The sequence below is a fragment of the Lepisma saccharinum genome, chromosome 24 (assembly GCF_977018435.1).
Source record: "Lepisma saccharinum chromosome 24, izLepSacc3.1, whole genome shotgun sequence".
In the NCBI taxonomy this organism is placed as follows: Eukaryota; Metazoa; Arthropoda; class Insecta; order Zygentoma; family Lepismatidae; genus Lepisma; species Lepisma saccharinum.
In genome coordinates this window covers 21,783,604-21,805,407 of record NC_139252.1, presented here as the reverse complement: position 1 = coordinate 21,805,407, position 21,804 = coordinate 21,783,604, and the positions used below count along the sequence as shown (strand labels likewise).

Genomic DNA, 21,804 nt, shown 5'->3' with positions numbered 1-21,804 from the left:
GTCCGCACTTTCCTTTGCAATTTAAGTTGGTGAGAGTTCTTTTTTTTTTTTTTTGCATTAAAAACGTCGATTACTAAGATAAAGTTGCATAGTCTGAATGGCCCTTAGACGCACATGCGCAAATCATATTAACATTGAAAGATATGTAACTCCTGCAGACTAGTTTCTAAAGAAAAGTCGCTCGTCACTATTCCGTGAACTTTAGCGCCCACTGGAATTTAAAATCCGCCAGGTTTAGCGATTTCTCACTAAAGTTTGCAACTATGTAGCGCAGACCGTCTCGCCTAGACATGCCTTGTACATGCTGCACTCTGGTGCTGAATGCAAGAAGTATTACCATAGAATAGTTAGGGTATATGGTATTACAGCTTGAATCAGAGCTCCCAGCACCGTATGTTCGCACAGCTCCAGTGAACATTTTCGCGGTATAGTGGCCAACAGTCCCTTAGCTGTCAGTTTGATGCGTCACGCACAGCAATTGTGTTCAACGCAATCCATGGAACACCGGGGAAGTCAGTGGTACCAACTCTCTAAAAAAGTTATCAGACGTGAAAGACGTCAACTCCGAGTAAATTGTGTGTATATATTCGAACATCAAAGAAGTATTTTTTTCGAATAAATATATGTGTGTGTGTGTGCATTTAATATGTACGTAATTTAAAACATTTACATGAGTGTTCACGTACTCATGCGAACATTATCACGCGACGCGCCTGACTGATGGCCATCTGCGAGCAAGTAGGTTAATACGGCATTTCGGAGGGGACCCGCATGCCAAGTTCTCCGGGCACTTCTAGCTCAGCCAGTAAGCCCCTGTTTATCATGGCAGACATCGTAATATGATATGTTATTGAAACTTGCCACATATAAAAAACTAAAAAAAAAAAAAAATAATCGTGAAGTTACTTGTGGTGTCCTTTACTCATACAATACAGCTAACTTTGATGATACGTATTCGAAGTTCACCGACAAGAAAGGAAATTGATCGGGTCTTTCAATTGAGTGTTCACCTAAAATAATTTCGAGCTCGGATTGTCATTGTTAACCCACATCTTTTTCGTAAATCAGTTTTATTTATTTATTTATTACAACCGACAGTATTCTGTTGAATTTCTGGGATTATATAAAATTTAAGTGGCACGGAGAAAAATTTGCGGAGCCCTTACACCTCGGGCACTTCTTCCGCATTGTGTAGGCGGCTACTACGCCACTGATTTTGGGCTAAGAGAGCGTGAGGTATAATATTATGTCTTCGTCGATGCGATATTTTTCTTTGACATTCTCAAAATGTACTAGACCTGAGGTTTCCTTTACCGACGAAATTTGTTCTAAGCTATTTCCACATTCGCTGGTTTGTTTGCGAGAAATCATATTGGATATTTGAACTTCGTGATGTAATTTACATGAATTTGCAAAGTATTGTGGATGACATGAGAAAACTACTAACAAGGATTATTTCGAGAATGATCGAATTGTTTCTATGGAAATAGTGTTTCCGCCATGATGTTTTCATTTGTTTTGATGATGCTGTCGACATCTACCGTGGACACAATGAAGTAATGCAAAAAGAAGTGATAATCTTCATGGCGGTGTTAAATTGTGTATAGAAATGTGTAGGTAGTTTTGTAAAAGTGTTTTGCAAAAAACAGAATAAAATGGAAAGATTTCTTCTCAGGAACACATCCTACGGTTTTCTTGTCTGTCACTGAATGGAACAACACGACTGAAGACGCATAAAAAGAAGACTTCTGTAGATACTTGAAAAGTAGGCTAGTCAGGATAGATGTCTTGTCTTCGGGATACACAAACAGAACTACAGAATTATGATTCTTGAAGGTAAGCTGATAGTATTGCAAGATAGATGTATCTTATGTGAGTCATCGCCTTTCTATTACAGGTATGAGGTATCTTCATGCAGTTTTCTACCTCCATGCAGTCTACGCTGGGGGTAACCATTTTTGCTGTATTCTGTATGGCGCGCGCATTTTAATGTTCGTAAAACTTGCCGTAAATAATCACCTTAATGTAACAAGTAATCCTTTCATGCACAATATGTACCTATGTAATATGTGTGATACAAGAAGTTGCAATTGATTTATTTGATTGTTGTAAGATATTTTGCATTTTTCCATGTTCAGCAAATAACTCGAAAAGCTAATAATTGATGAATTAATATGAATTATTTTATTTTCAAGTAGCATTGTTAGCTTCTTTTGATTCCTGTGAAAATATACTCCTCATAACTCTACTTCTGGTTCACATGTATTTTTTCTTGTACAGTCATGAGCAAAAATGTAAGATTAGAATCCTGACAAGCCTAACATGGCAGGCCAAATTTTCCTGCGGTAACGGTTTCGAATGTTTAATGATTTTCGCAAGTTTATGGGAGTATTAGGAAGTGTTTTACAATGCTGGCTACGATTGTGAATGCAAGTTTGAAGCTTAAAGAAACTAAGGTAACAGTATGGTATAGTGAAAACACATTTCACTCGTTTATTTCCTAATTATTTACATTTGTACTTACCATTAGCGGAACATTTTTGAACGTGGGATTATAATTTTTTCACCGAAAAAAGCATAATTTTTCACATTACAAGTATTTATTGTTCATTGCTAATTCGCTTTCGTTACACACAATATGGCGGGCAAATCTTGACTCACGTTGTCTATTGTCAGCTGATATGCAGTGTTTCCAAACTTATTAACGGAAAAATGCCGCACTAACTATTCACAGTAGGTTTTTATGTGAAAATTGATCCACAAACCATTTACGGAAGGTTATGTTAGGTTCAGTTATGTTAGGCAAACATAGAAAATTAAATTGTAAAAAAAAAAACCGCTCACACGTCATCTTGTAAAACTACCGCGTGGTTGCTACACTAACACTTATTAACTGAAAAATGCCACACAAAGTATTCACAGAAGGTTCTTTAAGTGAAAATTGATCTACAAACCATTCACGGAAGGTTAGGTTCGTTTAAGTTAGGCAAACAGAAAATTAATTTGGAAAAAAAAAACTTCACACGTCATCTTGTAAAACTACTGCGTGGTTGTTACACTAACAGGGGATTACATAATCGAACGCATGGAACGCTTCGGTATGAAATATTCTCACACTAGTACACAATCCAACACCTGACGTCCGGAATCATATTGCGATGTTTCTTCTTGTGTTAAAAAAAAAAGTAAAGTGCTCCCCTGTGCATAGCACCACGCCATGAAGGCGGATAGGTGGTGTGGGGGTAACGCCCTACACTTGCTTGATCCGGTCGTGAGTGAGGGTGATGTGATCAGCATCACGCCCCTGACCGCCTTTACCCCCCAGGGTTTCCCCCAGGTACCCATGTTATTCGATGCTGGGTGGGAGCCTTGGCCGCTTCCAACGTTAGAAAAGTTCCCGCATTTGAACCGGCCGAGGATCGAACCCGGGACCTTTAGCATGGTAGTCAGACGCGTTACCGACTGAACCACCGCGGCCATTTCTTGTGTTACGCATGCTATTCATTTATTAATTTTCTTTTACTTTTCTTTCCAAATTAATGCCATTTCGTGACTGCAAATCACTCCACAAATTTAACTGTTTCCATCAATTCACGTACCGCCTTTCAAGACAAACAAATCTACACAATATATTCCAAACACTAACAAAGCAGCATTACTTTCATAAGAAAATTAGCAGCTGTGCTGATCGCACTGCCATCTATGTTGTCATTCGTCTCGGGAACCAGTTTCTTGGGTCGTTTTCCACAGTACGTTATACAAGGTGCTGTACATAGGTGGTGGGCAACTTCTGAAGAAGCATTAATAACAATCCTCCAATACCTTAGAATTTTTCTTGCAGCTGAACTTTGATACGGACGGCCAATAGCATACCAATAGAAATACAATTTAGGGGACTAAACAAAAAAAACTGGGAAAAGTACCCTTACTCACCAGCCCTGACTGTCCATCTATCTTAACTATCGTTTTCTCAGTAACTACCACAGCCATTTAAATGATGATTTGATAACACCTACCAAATAGTGGCTCAAGGCAACATACTTTAATTCAATCGGCCTGTCTGGCTGTGAGAAACATTGTCTTAAAATTATTGATATCTCAGAAGCTAGTATATGTCAAGATTTAAGATTTTGTAAATTTCAAGATCCGGAAAACACTTGTTTAATGCAATTGTCCTCTCCGTTTATCTAATTTTAAAGGAATAACTTAATTGAACCGGAATTTTTTTTATGAATCAAGAATTTATCATAAATTCAATCCTGGAAGCTAACAATGTATTTGCAAATCTAGGTAGTGGCTAAATGAGTTTTGTGATCTCTGATCAAATCCACTGATTGTTCAATTTTTGTAATTACAAGCAATTTGATTCAAATGTAAAACAGTCAATTTTTGGTCACTTTTGGCTAATCATGACAATAAAGAAGATTAATGATCCGAAGAAATTGTTGAAGTGCCCTTCACAGCGAACATTGAAGCCAAGGCTGTCATCTTCACTGGATAGATCAAAGGTTAACCACTTATTGCACTCAGCCAATGAGGCAGTAAAATCTTCAGTTATAAAATATTTATTGAATTTACTGTTTTTAAAACATGAAGTTCAGTGCTATGTAGTATTCAGAAAGAGATATATTTCGACTGATGAATTTAACTAACATGGAGTAAAGGAAGGGGAGCAACTTAACCATGGACACAATATGAAAAATAGCAACTCATTGACTAAGAAAATATCTATCTCGCATACCTCGTATTTGATGAGAGCCGTTTACTTGCCGACTGTTCACTGCTGAAGGTCTGGTTAACAATTTTTTTTGTTTGTAAAAGAAGCACCAAATATTTCAATGTAAGGTCTTTTCAACAATATCTCTGAAAGCATTGGTTGGCAACATTAGTTCATTATACAATTGTCAAGTGTATATTGTTAACAAATATATTGTTGCACTTTGTTCCCTGTAGAGAAATCTGGTTCACTGAGTTCTTACATGTTAGCTTTTACAACAACTTCTAATTCATTCGAAAATATTTTTTTTTCCTCAATTTCAGTTAAGATAGGTATTCTGCTAATTCTATCAAAACATATTCCTTAACTTTCACAAAAAAATATGTGATTTTTCCAAAACATTTCATTGTTTAACACTAACATAATTTAAAGTACAATGTGCTGTAGATAACATATTTATATATAAACTTTACGCACACAGCCCAGAATAAATGATAATACATTGAGAAAACTTTGTAACATCAGGTCCTGCAGTACAAAAGATACAAAATATCAAAAAAGGAAACTATGTCTAACAGTCACATTATCACAAAACGGAAGACCTGGCAACACACTTCCTGTTTACCCAAGAAGGGTAGTTACCAAGAAATTTATTTCATAACTTTCTGATGTAATTGCCTAAGTCTGTGATAATGCAAGTAAGTTTGTGAAATGCTGAGTAGGAAGATAAAATTAATGTACCATTGTTTTGTACAGTAAATGTCTCTCTACATATAAATAAATCATTTTGCTACTCCTGAAGATGTTACACGACGTCACGAAAGTTTGAAGTTTTTCTGCATCTGGTGAGTGTTTCCTCTCTCCTCTTTCACTTTTATTTAGCCCTTGCGGTCCTCCTTCTTTTATCACATATATATATATATATATATATATATATATATATATATACTGTTGGACAAAAACACTCGGACACCTTAATATTTGACATCTGAATTGCAATTACAGTATTTATTATTTTATTCTAATTTAACTTATTAACAATTCTGCTTCGGAGGCTAACTAAATGTTGCAGAAATTATTGGAAATAAGAAAACCTGAATATATTCAACAGAGAACAAAGTATTATATAAATTACGCAGCACTACTAAATTTATGCGTTATCACAAAAATGCAAGTGTCCGGTTTATTTTGTCCAGCAGTGTGTGTGTATATATATATATTAGGGTAAATCAAAAAGTAAAGGCAATTTTCACATAACATCTTTATTTCCACACAAGAAGAAGAACTACACATATCCTTTTCCACATATGCCCCCTGCACGGCAATGCACTTTTGGTATCGTGCAATCAGCCTCTGTATCCCGTCCGCGAAGAAGGTTTTTGGTTGCTCACGAAGCCACGTCTTCATCGCAGGCCCGTAGCTAGAATTGATCTCCAGGGGGGGGTCGCGGGTTATCAGGGGGGGGGGCTTTGTAAACCAAGTCCAATTTTCAAAAGTTTAACAGTATTAAATGAAGGTAAATTATGTGTGTGGGGCGGGGGGGGGGGTCATTAAGTGATATGAAATTTAGAAATATCATACAAATACTGTATTCTTCTACATACGTATTTTAAAACATCGTTTTCTTGCAGTGTCGACTGCTACTGAAATCATTCCTTGCTGCACACTCCATACTACTTTTGGTGATACACACAAGAAAAAATGCACAATATTCAATCATAGTGCCTACAGTACATTCCACTCCCGACGGAAGCAATGAAACCCCCCTTCGTTCCGAAAACTTGGGAGCTGTTGACCTTTGACACAGATGCGGAGGGAATTTGCATGATGTTATCAAAGTAACAGATTTCTGTCTAAGAGGGAGGCCGCAACAGGGACAGCGAATAAGATGAAGAAATGTGTTTGTTACCTGTTGTTCATGTTCTGTGAATTCATCCTTCACCAAAGTTGTGAGAAAAATAATATCTGCTGTCTACATTTTCACTCTTCACTTTTGCCTAATGTCAAGGGGGCTGAAGGCAGTACCGGGTGGGGTGACGGTAGTTCCAGGAGGGTATCAGCCCCCCCCCCCGGCCCCTGCCTGGCTACGGGCCTGCTTCACCGCCTGCTGGACCTCGTCACCTGACCTGAACCGACGACCACGCAGCTTTAAAGCGATCCACCCACTCATACACCTTTCGTTGAGTCATGGTGCTTGCTCCATACTGCGCTAACAGCCGACGGTGGATGTCTGCCGGTTTGACTCCCTCCGACCACAGAAAGCGCTGTTCCTCGATGGTGCATTCGTGGAGTGGTGCGTCCATACGTGTGACCTTCTTGTTCTGCGACACTCGACTGAATGACTGAATGGGGCAATGATGGATACTCCTACTTCCACGTCACTCCAAGTATACACGTGGTGACGTCAGACACATCCAGTCGTCGTTTATTCTAGTGAAAACACAAAATTGCCTTTAGTTTTTGATTTACCTAGTATATACAGTATATATATATATATATATATATATATATATATATATATATATATATATATATATATGGGTTATTTCAATAATATTTGGTACACAGCTTTGCTTTGATCCAAAACCAATACCTGTGAAAGGATTTTGCTCAAATATAATTATTACGAATTATATGAGGGTTGTTCAAAATATCAATTTTAAGCAACATGCCATTTTCAATTACGTATATCTCGGGAACGAATGAAGATACAGAGCGTTTTTTTAGCTCGTTGTAGAGTGGAAATACAGTATTATGAGATGATCAAATGTTAAAACTTAGTAAAATTTGAACACACTGTTCAAATGTTCAAGCCCGACCCTGTGCCCGAGTGGTTAGCACATCGCGCTGCGACGCCAAGGGTCTCGGGTTCGAATCCCGGTCGGGCTTGGTTGTTTGTGAATGTCCATTCATCAATTTCATCATTCATCCCCATCTTCGCAAATTAGCCAAGAGGCACAAAACGCGAAGTAAAATAAACTAAATCAATCAATCAAATGTTCAAATTTCAAGTTTGAACAGCCCAAAACACCCCCTCCATCGATTTTTCTCAATTTTTTGTATTTTTAACTACCATCCTTAATCTTTATACTGAGAAAGTCTCATCGTGGTATTTTTTGATATAAGGAAGAAAAATGAAATTGAAATGTGTTTCTTCATCAGCAATGAACTGAGCTGCAGCGTCCATATGATGAGTCTTTTCATTTATGTCACGCTAAAGGCTATATACATATATACTTACTGCTCAGGAACAGATGATATTTCACTTGATAATTGGCTTCCTTATGTGCTGTTATTACTAATTTATACGTTACTGTTTCCATATTTTTAGCAGCGTTTGTGTGAGACGAGATGTGTGCGTGTTGTGAAAACTTCTGTGTTAGCCAAGAAAATGAAGGGTGGGGGATGACGAATGTAGGGAATAATTCCGTAAAAGATGGATTTTGGTCAGTTCTTAGACCACTACTGGAAGTGCAAAATCCCAAAAGATGCTATTTTTTAAAAAAAAACTTTTGATCCTCATTAGATGGACTGAAGAAAAGGTATTGTTTGATTGTTCACTAATGTCAGTAGTTTTCACATTTTGTAAGAAATCATCTTTTAAAAAAATACAATTCTTCCTGTACTTTTTGAAGTTTCTGCACTGTAACTTTCGAATAAATTAAGCGACAGAAAATTGCTTAGAATGAAAGTTATAGCCTAATTTATAAGCGTTAAACTGATATAAGTTTTAATGTATTTAATCAAAGAATCGCCATAAGATGTGTCTCCACATAGACGACTCGTACCCACCATCTTGATCACTGTCCAGCGGCTAAGTCCCTAATGATTGACGAATTGTTACACTTTTTGATAAAAGCAAGAGACTTGGTAGTATAATTGTTATGCCATTTAAGGAATTTTCACTTGAGGAGCCAATCGCTATGTGCTTGCTGACGCCTCCCATGTTGAAAACAGTTCGCCATATTGGATACTTTTGGTTTGATATCTCTCAGGAACACCCATCAATGTGTGGTTTTCTCAGAAATGCTCCAAATAGTGTAAACTTTCACATTAAATCAATAAATCTATTTTTAAAAAATAAAAGGCAGTTTTGTGAAAAACTCATTTTGTGATATAATTGCGAGTTGAAAGTTATGTTGATGATAATATTCTTACATTTTCCGTCGTTGCCTTGTAATCAAGGGGTACCGGGTTCGATACCCGGAGGAGCCACATAGTGGTTCGGATCGCATTTCAAACTGTAGGTCCAATCCCGATTAGCTTTACTGTGCATAAAGTGGACTTAAAACACCAACTCAATCAGTCAATCAATCTTACATTTTTAGTCATATAAATTAGAGCTCATTCCATCTCAAAATTCGGTCTCCAGCAATAAAATTTTGTAGTATAGAATTTATTACAAATGGCATTTATCCAGTAACTTTATAATATAAAAAGAGTATTTTAAGTATTCAGTTCATCTAAAATTTAAAGTAAAACTTCTAACAAACATTATCCAATATTATATATATATATATATATATATATATATATATAATACTATGGTTTGATTCGGGGTTTAAAACTGTTAACTAGTAGCGGAGATTGGGTTTCGAACCTTGGGGGTATGGGGGAAAGGGCAGTTAACTTCTCTTATTAGACAAGACTTTGCCTTAACAGGCCATAGTGAGAGGCAAGAGTGGCAAATAGTAGTTGGGGGTAACTGCCCCTAAGTCCCCCTAATCGCTGGCATTGCTTCTCACTCACAGTTATTCTCATAAAAATATTATAAGTAATGATTTTTTTCACAAATATTCCCGACATTCGTCATTCCCCCTCCCCCCGCCCCTCATTTTCTTGGCTACCACAGAGGTTTTCACAACACGCACACATCTCGTCTCACACGAACGCTGCTAAAAATATGGAAACAGTAACGTATAAATTAGTAATAAAAGCACATAAGGAAGCCAATTATCAAGTGAAATATCATCTGTCTCTGAGCAGTAAGTATATAATATATCCTTTAGCGGGAAATTTGAACATTTGAACAGAGTGTTCAAATTTTACTAAGTTTTAACATTTGATCATCTCATAATATGCTACCGTATTTCCACTTTACAACGAGCTAAAAAACGCTTCTGTATCTTCATTCGTTCCCGAAATATACGTAATAGAAAAAGGCATGTTGCTGAATATCGACATTTTCAACAACCCTCATATAATACGTAATAAACATATTTGAGCAAAATCGTTTCATAGGTTTTGGTTTTGGATCAAAGCAAAGCTGTGTACCAAGTATCATAAAAATCGGTGACAATGGGGGTCAACTCCTGCCTGATTTCACACACACACACACACACACAGATATGTATTATATATATTATATCGAACTTCTAGAATATCAGTTATTAGTAAGGTAGAGGTATATTTACTCCAATTCACATAGGAAGGGTGAGTTGAAAGTAGGGCCCCACCGGTCCGCTGCGGTTCTTAGTTATCAGTACTTGTAAATTTTACTACAATTTTGTTACATCGGCACTGACAAAACTATTAATCAATCTCTAAATATGATAATTCTATTGTATTGAATTTTTAGATGAAAACCTTACAATTTCACCTTTAAAATTTAAATGAAAATGGTCATCATTTCATTGTTGTTAAAAGTATTCAAAATTTTTTTAATACAGGTTAAAACATAAATGAACAACAATAAAGATCAAAACATTTTCGAATGAAAAATTCCAAATCAAGAAAGTTTTAATGCTTTTTCTTGCTCTTTACCAGTAGAATTATTCTCTGTTGGGGATAACTGGTGGAGAAAAGCTATCCGGAAAGAGCTATAATAAAGTGATTGTTATACATGCGTAAATAAATACGGTACATTTATTTTCTTAACCATAATACACATGGATATTGGATTTGCATGATATTGTTTTTCATGCACAAAAGTTTTGAAATTTGTGAAAAAGGACCATAATTTGCACTTTCCATGCCACATTTGTATTACTAGAAGTGAATATTAGTACTTATTACCCTTAATTATAATTATCAACAGATAAGAAATATTCTAGTCCTTCAGATGAACTTCATTCAGACTTGATCGGTTAATTGATTTTCCCTGAGATTTCCAAGATATTTTAGTTTTTTTTAAAAAAAAAATCCTGACATTTTGAATGCTTGAAAAATGTGTTTAGAGGATGTCACTGCCCACACATAAACATTTTTTTTGCAGCAGTAAACATTCTTCGGTGTTACAGTGGAACCTTGATAACTCGAACTTGAGGGAAAAAAGAAAAAAATCGATGTATGAAGGATTTCGACTTACCAAGGTTCGAGTTATTAAGGACCAAGATCGCCGACATCGAGTTATAGAGGTCTAAAGATTACTGACCCTTCTGAAAGTCGGCACTACGTATGCCTATATCATATGTAGCATCATTATAAGTTTATGCGTATACTGTACAACACAAAGTACGTAGAAATAAAATTTTATTGAACAAAACTATAGATGCACTACGTACATACGTGCAGGGCCTCGCCGATGGCGCAATGGTAGCGCCGTCGCCTTGTAATCAAGGTGTCCCGGGTTCGATACCCGGTGGAGGCACATAGTGATTCGGATTCCACTTTGAACTGTAGTTCCAGTCCCGATTAGCCTTACTGTGCACAAAGTGGACTTAAAACATCAACTCAAACCAAACGTGCATACGTACAACATTGATTTGGTAAAATATTTGGTACAGTACTGTATGTAAATAAATACATGCATGTACAGTACGTACAGTGGTGGAAAAAAGTTCTTCCCCATAAGACTTTAATGGCAGTAAATAATGCCGGAAGGGTAGGCAACACACATTGCACCATTAGGTAATCGGGTGATTCTGTCTGTCTCAAGAGCAACTCGTCTTTCATGCAAAAGCCAACAGACACAGGAAATGTAGAAAAGTCACTTGACTTGTCAGGTGGAATGTTGTTCGTCAGAAAATCGCCTTTTCTCAACCCAGGTCGCAGAACCGACAAGAGCTACCCGTTATATCTCCGAAAATGATTCCCCTAAAAACGTTGAACGAAACGCTAAAACAATTCTTGCCTTAATTACTGTATGTGCCGCAGTAGCACAGTCGTTAGGGCGTTTTATTACCATGCGAGAGATCTGGGTTCGATCCTCGACGGGGGATAATCGGGATTTCGTCCACCTGTTCAAGCTGCTTCGGTGCCTACCCAGCGTCGTATAAAGTCGGTACCTGGAGGAAACTCTGGGGAAGGGGGGGTATGGCGGCCAGGGGCGTGGTGCTGATCACATCATTCCCACCTTCCGCCTGATGAAGAAAGCGTGGGACCCTAACTGCACTAACTCCACACCCCCTATACGCCTTCATGGCTTGGTGCAAAGCACAAGGTAGGACTTTGAATTTTAATTTACTATACATCCCAATTTTGTCGTAACAAAACTTCCCAATCTCTACGTGGGCTTTCTTCCAAGTTCCGTAGGGATGTGAATAGGCTCCAATATTTCTTGAGACAATTCATACATGTTATATTTCCTTATAAGAACAACAGCCGATATATATTTTGTGTCTTTTTTTTGGCGGGGAGGTATAATCCAAACATGTGAGGTGATCCTTTTACCACTACTCACTCCATTCTCTGAAATAAATCGCAATTCCGAACACTGAAAATGCAGCACTTTCTACATCTTAGCATGCAAATAATTCATTAACGATTCCAATATTGACAAAAGAATAGCTTAGGTGTTCTGCTACTTTCAATTCTTCATTATCGTAGTCACCGTAACTCTCTCTCTCTCTCTCTCTCTCTCTCTCTCTATCTATCTCTCTCTCTCTCTCTCATCCTTCCCGATGGCGCTGTAGTAGAGGAGTCGCATTGTAATCAAGGAGTCCCCTGTTCGATACCCGGTGGAGACACAGTGGTTAGGATCCCACTTTAAACTGTAGATGCAGTCTCGATTAGCCTTTGTGTGCATAAAGTGGACTTAAAATACCAAATGAAAATAAAAATAAAAATCACCGTAACTCTCTACAAAGCCAGAGGATCCATTTTTGAAACCTGTTGAGGCTTAGATGTAGCATTGCATTCGTATCATTACCCATCATCTTCGTCGTCGCGATTATCGCAAGAGGTAAAAATGCGACACAAAATAACCCAAACAGAAGCTTTGAATCAATCTGAATATTGGTTACGTTGGATACGTGGTAGAATTGTTTTAAATATCACTTCCTGTGATGTAATAGGGTTTTTGATTAAGGACCATTTGTATAATGCATATCGTTGATGCGAACAATAAGTAGTTTCACATTCACCACACTCTTCGGTTGTTTAGAAATCGTAAGGAAGAAGGATCTCTAAATTTCCGCTTTCACATGTCCATGAAGCTTTAACATAAGTTCAGTGTAGGTCACAAAAGAGATTTACATATTGTTATGATATCTTTTAAACACCACGAAATCTAATTCCAATAGAATACGATACTACTCCTTACGTTCCTGTAAATGTTCACCATTAGTCTGGCGAAAGAAAGTAACTAAGATTTCCGTGTTTCCTTGAGGAAAGATAAGGAGCTGCTTGTAGTAAGCAAGCACCAACTGCTTCGATCAGTGACCTTCACTGCCAGAGTGACTCACAGCAGGCCTGCGCTCGTTCCAGTGTGCGTATAAAACAGGTATTTTATTTCGTTCGTTCAAATCCACAGTTATATCAAGCTAACATTCTAATATTTTCATAAAATATGTAGTAAACAAGTTGTATACATTATGGTCTTCTAGAGTGTTGTTGCCTGCTATTTACATGCGGGAGATGGGGGTGTTGTAAACATTTCTGAACCCAAAGGTCGAGCACGAAGGAAAAGTTGTGTAAGCATTGGAGGTAATAACAAGGTAATAGAAGTTGAAGGAAATGCTGGAATAAATTATATCAGAAATTGAGTATAAACAGTTCTCATCACACATAGGGCTATCAGATCACTCGTCAGCGGAAAGTAGGACAAATTGTCTCAAAATGTTGAACACGATCGTATTTGCAGTAACTATAATAGGTTACTAGGACATCTTAGCATTTAACGAGAATATGACACATCTTCAGCTGAAAAATTAATGTTGAAGTGAACGGTTGAGTTCAAAATTCCTCAACTGCTAATTAATAGCACGGCTGTATGTGATTTCAACTTGTGTATGTAAGACAGAACGTTGTTCGTCGATGTGGGGCCAGGAAGAGAAAACAATCCATGAATTCGGGAAGGAAACAATTCACAATTTCGTAAACAAAGTCTAGAAGTTCTTGTTTATTAATATGTAAAAAAAAACTACTATACACTGGGAAAAAACAGAATTGTGTGCCTTATTTCTCCAATAAGGAGAAAAATTACTTGTTACTTCGAACAAATTACCGACACTTATATCGATAAAACTTCACAAAGTAAGCATTTTTATACATATATCCGGACTTTTTTTGATGTAGAAAATCGTGAATTAATTTCTGAGCTGGGATTGTAATTGTTTTTCCGAACATCCAGTAGCAACCATGCACACTCTTTGATTTAAGCATACTTCTCCAAGGAAGCACGTTATCTTAGACTTCCCTCAGTTTTTCTGTTTCTCCATCTAATTTGAAGTTACGTGATGCTCAAAATACGTAGACGACATTTGAGATTTCTTTCAAATTCCTTCCGGAGGCCAGACACAACTATAAAATGTAGGACACGTCCGGAAATAAGATTGATTCTTATAAGTCTTTTTATTTTCTTATTTAGCGTCGTTTTTCTTTCACCTCTTGCTAATCGCGACGACGAGGATGAGTGATATGATGAAATTGATGAAGGGGCACTCACAAAGAACACCCATACGCACGACGGGATTCGAACCCAGGACATCAGACATCGTAGCGCACTGTGCTAACCACTCCGTCACGGACGAAATTCTTATAGCCCTAATCGTTCCTCAAGCATATTTCCTATATTTAACTACACACGAAACATAATGAACAATCTAAATAAACAGGTGCCAGTTCACACTCTAACCGTAAAAAAAACATATGCATGTGAAAATGCAAAATAATATTTATTTTTAGGTAGTTGTGACTTATTATTGTATATTAAAGAAATATATTAGTGATAAAATGACGGAAGTAGAGGATCATCTCCAATGAAACACTCATGCCTTATGGATATTTGTATTTCTTGCCGAACAAGGTTCCGAGTTCGAGTTCCGACCAAAATGGATTCATTGTGTATGTTCATTCATGTCTTTAATGTAATCATAAATCGTCGTCATGAATAATTTAACTTCAGAGGAAGAAAACTGAGGTAATTACTAATAAAAACAATAACAAAACAAATTTGATCTTAAAGCCCTGGCTTTGCGCTACATATTCCATCACGGGGATCATAGGCGTGCGCCCATGGGGCCAGGGGGAGGGCAAATGCACCCCTAATCATGGACGTCTGCAGATTTTTTCCACGAAGAGACAAGCAAGGTATTTTTCCATGGGGCATATTACCCCGATAATAGTGTTGCATTATCGCATTCCTGCATCCTCATTATAATAATTAATGTAAATTATTATGACTGAAATCAAATTATACATGTGAAAACGTACTTTTTGGTTGACATTCGTTTTCTAAGGGGAAGATGTGGCAATCTTTGTCTCCCTTTCAGACATCTATGCCCCTATATTATTATATTTTCACCTAGAAATTTAGGATAGATGAATACTATCGCCGTTATTAAACTATATTATACTCTTAAAGAAAATTAAGTATTTTCAAGCCGATGAAAGTTCAAGGCAACTAGTGTTGCCCACGGGACGAGACGGGACAGGCTTTTAAAAATTCGAGACGAGACGAGATTGATCATGTGTCCCGAGACAAAAGAATATTTTCGAGACGAGACAGCATTTCACAGCATTTCCACGAGACGAGACAGGCCAAAGTCTCGTCTCGTGGGCAACGCTAAAGGCAACTACGGGGGAAGGGGGTGCATTGGCGAAACCACAGCCCCCCACAACCTTGAACGGAAATCAATTTTAGGGAGCAAACATGGAAGTAAAGGAAAGCAAGAGTAGCAGAATCTAAGAGTAGCAGGACAAAAGGATACTCAAGATGGATTTTGTTTTCACGTCTTTCTTGCATTATTTCTTCCTGACTGCCAAGAGCACCTGCGGGGGGGGGGGGGGTAGGGACAGAGCTGCAATTGCCCCCTTGATTTCAAATTTTATACAAATATAAATACCATTTGTAAAATGTTCTTGCTCGCTTCGCTCGCAATGTCTGCTTTTCTTGCAGGCTAGTCAAGTTCAGAGCCGTAGCTCGGGGTTGGCGGGAGTTAACCCTGGACGCCAAACGATCTAAATGAAAAAAATTGTAAAAGAGAATAATATGGCGCTCCATGAATTCTTTTCCCATATTAAATCGACATTGTTTTCATGTTGCAAAAATTTGGATCCGAAAATTTATTGGTCGCTTTGCTCGCAATTTGTTTTCTGTAATGCATTTTATATTACCGAGGAGAGAAGTACTGCTGCTAAAAGGTTTTCTCTTAAGTGCAGGAACAATTGTTTGGAGGAAAAGGAACGCGCAGATTTGAGAGACAATTTATATGATATTTACTGTTGGTATATTTGTGTATATATATATATATATATATATATATATATATATATATATATATATATATATATGTGTGTGTGTGTGTGTGTGTGTGTGTGTGTGTGTGTGTATGGGTGTGTGTGTGTTGTATATATATATGTATGTATGTATTTATATGTGTGTGTGGGGCGGGGGGAGGGGTGTATATATAAACACACCCATCAATGCAATAAAATTTAGACAAGTGAGATGAAATTACGTTATTCTTTTCCGGCCTGAAATATAATCAAGGCTATCCACCTCTAATCAGAGGGTCTGCGCACGCCTATGACGGGGACTGACACTTTACTTAGGTGTAGACACGCTTCGTATGTGCAATTTTATGATATCGCGATTAAGTAATGGATGTGCAGCCACTTAACTGAAGCCCCCAAAATTCACATTTTATTACTAAATTGTAAATTAGCATAATATCACATAGTTTACCTATTCATTATATGCGCCGCTTTGGTGCACTTTGTGGATTGTGCATTAATCAACATCAGGTTAATCGCGGCAGGCAAAGTGGAGGGAAAATTACAATGAAGCACAACGAGGGGGCCCTTGGTTCCCGATTAATGAAACTTTGTCTACATGCAACTGAGTCGCTGCGTGAAATCGCTGAAAATGTCATTTATTAATTTCTTAATTTTGCTTATTTTATATTGCTTTTCTAGCACTTGGCGTCAACAAAGGCGATGAGGATGATTAATGAAGTTATGAAATGGATGATAGGACATGATGATCCATGTCTTACACAAAATTCTAAGTTGGGACAAATGAATATCGATTCGTCTTATCATTTGTCAAGTAGTTGTTTTTAACTCCAATCTTTTTCAAGGACTTCTGGTTGACAGCATGTGTGTTGCGCGATGATGATTCGACGAAAACCACCATTTGTGAACTTTCTTGACATGACTCTAATATCAGTAAAGAGAACATTTTCTTACGAATAGCTGTTGTTAAGAAACCCATTCCTGAAACTTTTTCTGGTGGTCTCACGGCACCCAGCTGTTGTTTGTTATGGCTGGGCCTGGGGGTATGACTCACGCTGCTGTCAATACTCAATCATTCCCGAGAATCCAGGTCCGCCAGGCAAACCCAAGCGACAATTTTGTTATTTGGGTTGCATAGACAACAGGCTTTAAGATGTTACGATATCGTAGGTCTCGTGGCCCAAGAACTATTTTCCATGACTGTACATACCTGTTGATCACCTGACATTGTACGTACGTATCCTACACTTCGACTTATTGAGGTCCGTGCGACTAAACTTAAAGTTATAGAGGTGATTAAAATTTAACTTCGACTCATAGAAGTTTTTCATGGTCTAGAGTTATTGAGCTCCAGCGGCATCCCATAAACTGTACAAAAGTTCGTCTTATCAAGGTTTTATTCGAGTTGTTGAGGTAAAATTAGTAGTGTAATTGGCTATAGGATGAGCACAAAAATTGTACAAAAGAAGAGGTCATTTGATTAAACAGCCTGATTTGCCTACACTTAAAACTATGCCAAGATGCTCTTATTCAATATTTCTTCAAGTGTGATATGCTCTTAATTTTAAGAATTCTGAATTCTAGTATAGAAAAGAAGAACCCTCAATAGACAGATTTGCCCACACTTAAAACTATGGCAAGATGCTCTTATTCCCCAATTCCTCAACTGTGATATGCTCTTAATCCCCAAGAATTTTGAATCCTAGTGTAGAAAAGAAGAACCCTAACAGCCCGATTTGCCCACACTTAAAACTATGTTAAAAGGGGGCATATAGCCCAATCGGCCATGTGTGTACATATTTAAATCTAAAAAATTTTGAATCCTAGTGTACAAAAGATGAGCCACCTCAGATTGATTCGGCCATGTGTGCAAAGGCTGAACCTCTCAGTTTTGTTGTCTTTAAACTTGTCAAAAATATGCTCTTCTTGATATTGTTTTTGTTACACTTAAAACTAAGCCAAAAATGTTCATAAGAGCTTTTGCTTACACAGTAATATATGCTTAAATACTTGTTGCTGTTATGTTAATATGTTACCTGGAATATGCTCAATATTTCAATTGGGCACCAGGTTCAACTTTCTAGAATTGCAAGGTGACTCTCTCATTTCTTACATCATAAACATATGATTTTTCACCTATAAGAATAACACTACATATGGTGTCATCAGGGAGTGTATCGTGGAATTCACAGATAATTTTAATGTTTGTCCTGTCATTAACCACAACTTGTTTCCTTTTTGAAGTGTTGATGACAAACATGGGTCTCTGTGCTTTGAATTCATCTGGTGTGTAATACATGTCAGTATTGCCAGTAGTGACCCTTTTGTATGCTGTAAATGCTTCATATAATTTGAGGAAATCATCCTTGGACATGTCTAAATTATAATTTTCTCTAGGGAACACCTCATTTCTGCCATTTTTAAGATATATGTTCTTGATGTTGCAGCTATCAAATTTACTTGAATTTTTTTCCTGATTATTGTGTCTTCCAGTCTGAAACAGTACCACCACAAAATCCGGCATGTCATATTGTATACTGGAGAATGAATTTGTAGCATCAAACTCATAATAAGTACCAGTGGCGGGCTTCTGTACACATTGATATGTATAAAATTGTAAAGGTACCTGTGGATTTTTTAATATATCTGCTTTGTATTTAAGAGCATAACTAGCTTCATATTCAACAACCGGGATTCTTAGCTCCATAGTCTGAATAATACATTTGCCTTCATCAGGTAGGGTATTAGGCAGAGCTGCCCCGGTAGAGTTTATTGCACTGTACCTCATCAAAGCATTATTATCATTGGCAGCTCTTCTAAATGTGATTCTTAAACCACCCTTCCACATAATATCTTTGTAATCTGAGTAGAATCCTGGCAACAGGCGCATCGGGAACAGCACTGTGTGGTTTTTAGATAATATCTTATCACCAGCCTCAAATCCACCTATTTTGTAGTAAGAAGCCTCGGTTTTGGATAATTTTAGTGTGGCCAAAGCTGTGGAGGTAATGCCGGGATAATCTACTCTGTTTATAACAACACCATGTTTTCTGATCTCAATTTCAGAGAACAGATGCGGCACAAAATTATCCACCAATCTTATATTTGAATTTGCCGGATAATCTGTACCATCGAGCTTTACAACATCAAATTTGATGTATAGATCTGCTCTGTGGGGGTGTATAAAGCCATCCCCTACATCAAGATCAACCTCAATCTCTGTGTTGGGTTGATTTAAATTTGCAAATGTCCTCCTGTTTGGAGGGAATGATTGTAGCTCATAACTCTCAATATTTTCCACTTTTTTTCTTGTATGTATTTTTATTTAAATATTAATTTCTACGATAGCAGTTGTTGTGGCTCCAGCAAAATCAACTAATTCTTCTTTTTCATTAGTGACCATCAACTCAATGTAATCTATTCTATTATGGCACACAGGAAAATATAATGTTGGGGAAGGAGTGTAGATGATGGGCTCCATAAATTCAGAGTTAGGTTTGAATGTTGCAATGATGCCAGTTTGTTTGTGAGTGCCTATGCCATTTGATTTGGTGATCATACCCTCGGCCACATTACAGTGAATATTTAGAGTCTCTATGGCTAAGAATTTAGGTATATTAATAGCAGTGTGTTTGATGGCCGCTTCAAGTTTTGTGTTGTTCTCAAAGCCTAACAGCTCTCCTATAGTACCCAGATCCACTGTTTCTGTAGCAGATACAATCTCTACTCTGTGAGTGACAGAATTTTGAGTTTATACTATACCTCTGGGTAATTGAGCATTTAGAGTAGATAGATTAGGTATATTGCCCTGGAGTGATGACAATTTGTTGATCCCCTACTGCAATTGTGTTGTTGTGGTGTGTAATATTAGGGATTAAGTACATGCCATAAAATGCTCTGAGAGCTATTGTTTTGGGATATACTATATCATCATGTAATTTGAGTTTCAATATTGAATTTTGGCTGGTGAGATGGAATACCCCCATGATGTTTTAAATACCACAGGGCTTTTTGAAAATTTTCAATTGATGGTTTATTTATTTGAGACATATATCTAAGAACAGATAAACACAGATGTCCGCAATTAACATCTTTGAAGTTTTGAACACGGGCATTATTGTAATAAAGATTAGCTGAATTTAGATATTTTATTAAATTTTCAGGTGGAACACCTCCAAATGAATCAAACACAAATGCCTCATTTTTTAAATATTTAAGATAACAGATCCAGTGAGTGCCCTGATTTTTGTACTTATCCAAATTAACAATGCCACACTCTTTGTTGAGTGGTTGTTCTGGTAAAGAATCAGACATGTACACACCTCTAAAATGTTTGATGCCCAGTGGCTTGATTAAAGCTTCAATATCTTGGTTTGTAAGCGGCTCTTGTTTTTTTTAAACTTATTCATGGCTCTCTTAACACCTTTGCCTTGTTTCTCCATGGCCAGGTTATGGCGCCTCTGCTCATCTAATTCTGCCTTATTTTTCTTGGCATCTATTACTGTTTTTGCTATGGCAGCTGATCCCCCAGCCAAGCTCCCAACAGCACCGAGAGCAGCTAAGATGGCCGGGATAGTAAATATGAAACCCCCACATGTGATTTTTTCTTGATTGCTGTAATTTTTTTAATTGGGGGGTGCTAAGCAACAATTTCATACCATGTCCCTTGGCAATACAAGAGCTTTTTTTCTTGCGCTGCTTTTTGGTTAAAAGGCTATCAATAGTTTTAAGAGATTTAAGACCTGCATAAGGTACTTGATACATAACACCCTTGGCCTTCATTGTAGGTTTATTATATACATATTCACAACCCCCACCCCAGTTTTTGTTTGGTGTTCATAGCTATGGTGGTTCCCAATGCTGCTATTCTTTCACTTAAAGAAGCATCTTTGCTTACAAATCTACCAAATGCAGCCTCTTCTAATTTCTTGTCTGCAACATGTCTCTTGTCAAGATCAGAATGTGTGTTGTATGCTATGTCATGGTCTCTGCAAGCAGCATCTAGGGGATTAACACCAGGGTCCCCTCTGTTTAATCTATGGTCCAATTTTGTGCCTGGACCACAATACTGATAGCCTGGAATGTGTAGTTCAAATGGCAGCTTGTTTATAATGTCATTAACCAACCCCCGACCCTCAGAAATATTCCAAAATTTGGGGGGTAGAGTATTAATAATTTTTATGAGATATCCAATCCCCTTAGTGTCATTCACTATAAAATTAGACAATTTGGTGCTTATCATGTCCATAATTCCAACCTTTTCATTGTAAAAATTGTGGTTGCCAGAATTTTCCTCCCCAGCTATCACCAATAACCTATCTACAAGTTTCCTGACATCATCAACCCAGACAAATTCTTTAGGCAGGGTGTTGTATTGTTTGATTCCACTACCTGTCTTGATTTGTGACCATATGGGCTTGATTAAATTGTTGTATTTTGCTCCACTGCTAGACTTGACTCTTTTTTGTGTG

General features: G+C 37.4%; 1 protein-coding gene across 1 annotated transcript in view; it reads right to left on the bottom strand.

Annotated features, from left to right (window-relative positions):
- LOC145978136 (uncharacterized) overlaps nt 1-21,804 on the bottom strand; it is an 87,705-nt gene that overhangs the window by 49,338 nt on the left and 16,563 nt on the right. The window contains exon 4 of the mRNA XM_083110577.1: nt 6,839-7,059. Within this exon, the coding sequence (XP_082966703.1) occupies nt 6,839-7,059 (221 nt within the window). The remainder of the gene's footprint in view (nt 1-6,838; nt 7,060-21,804) is intronic.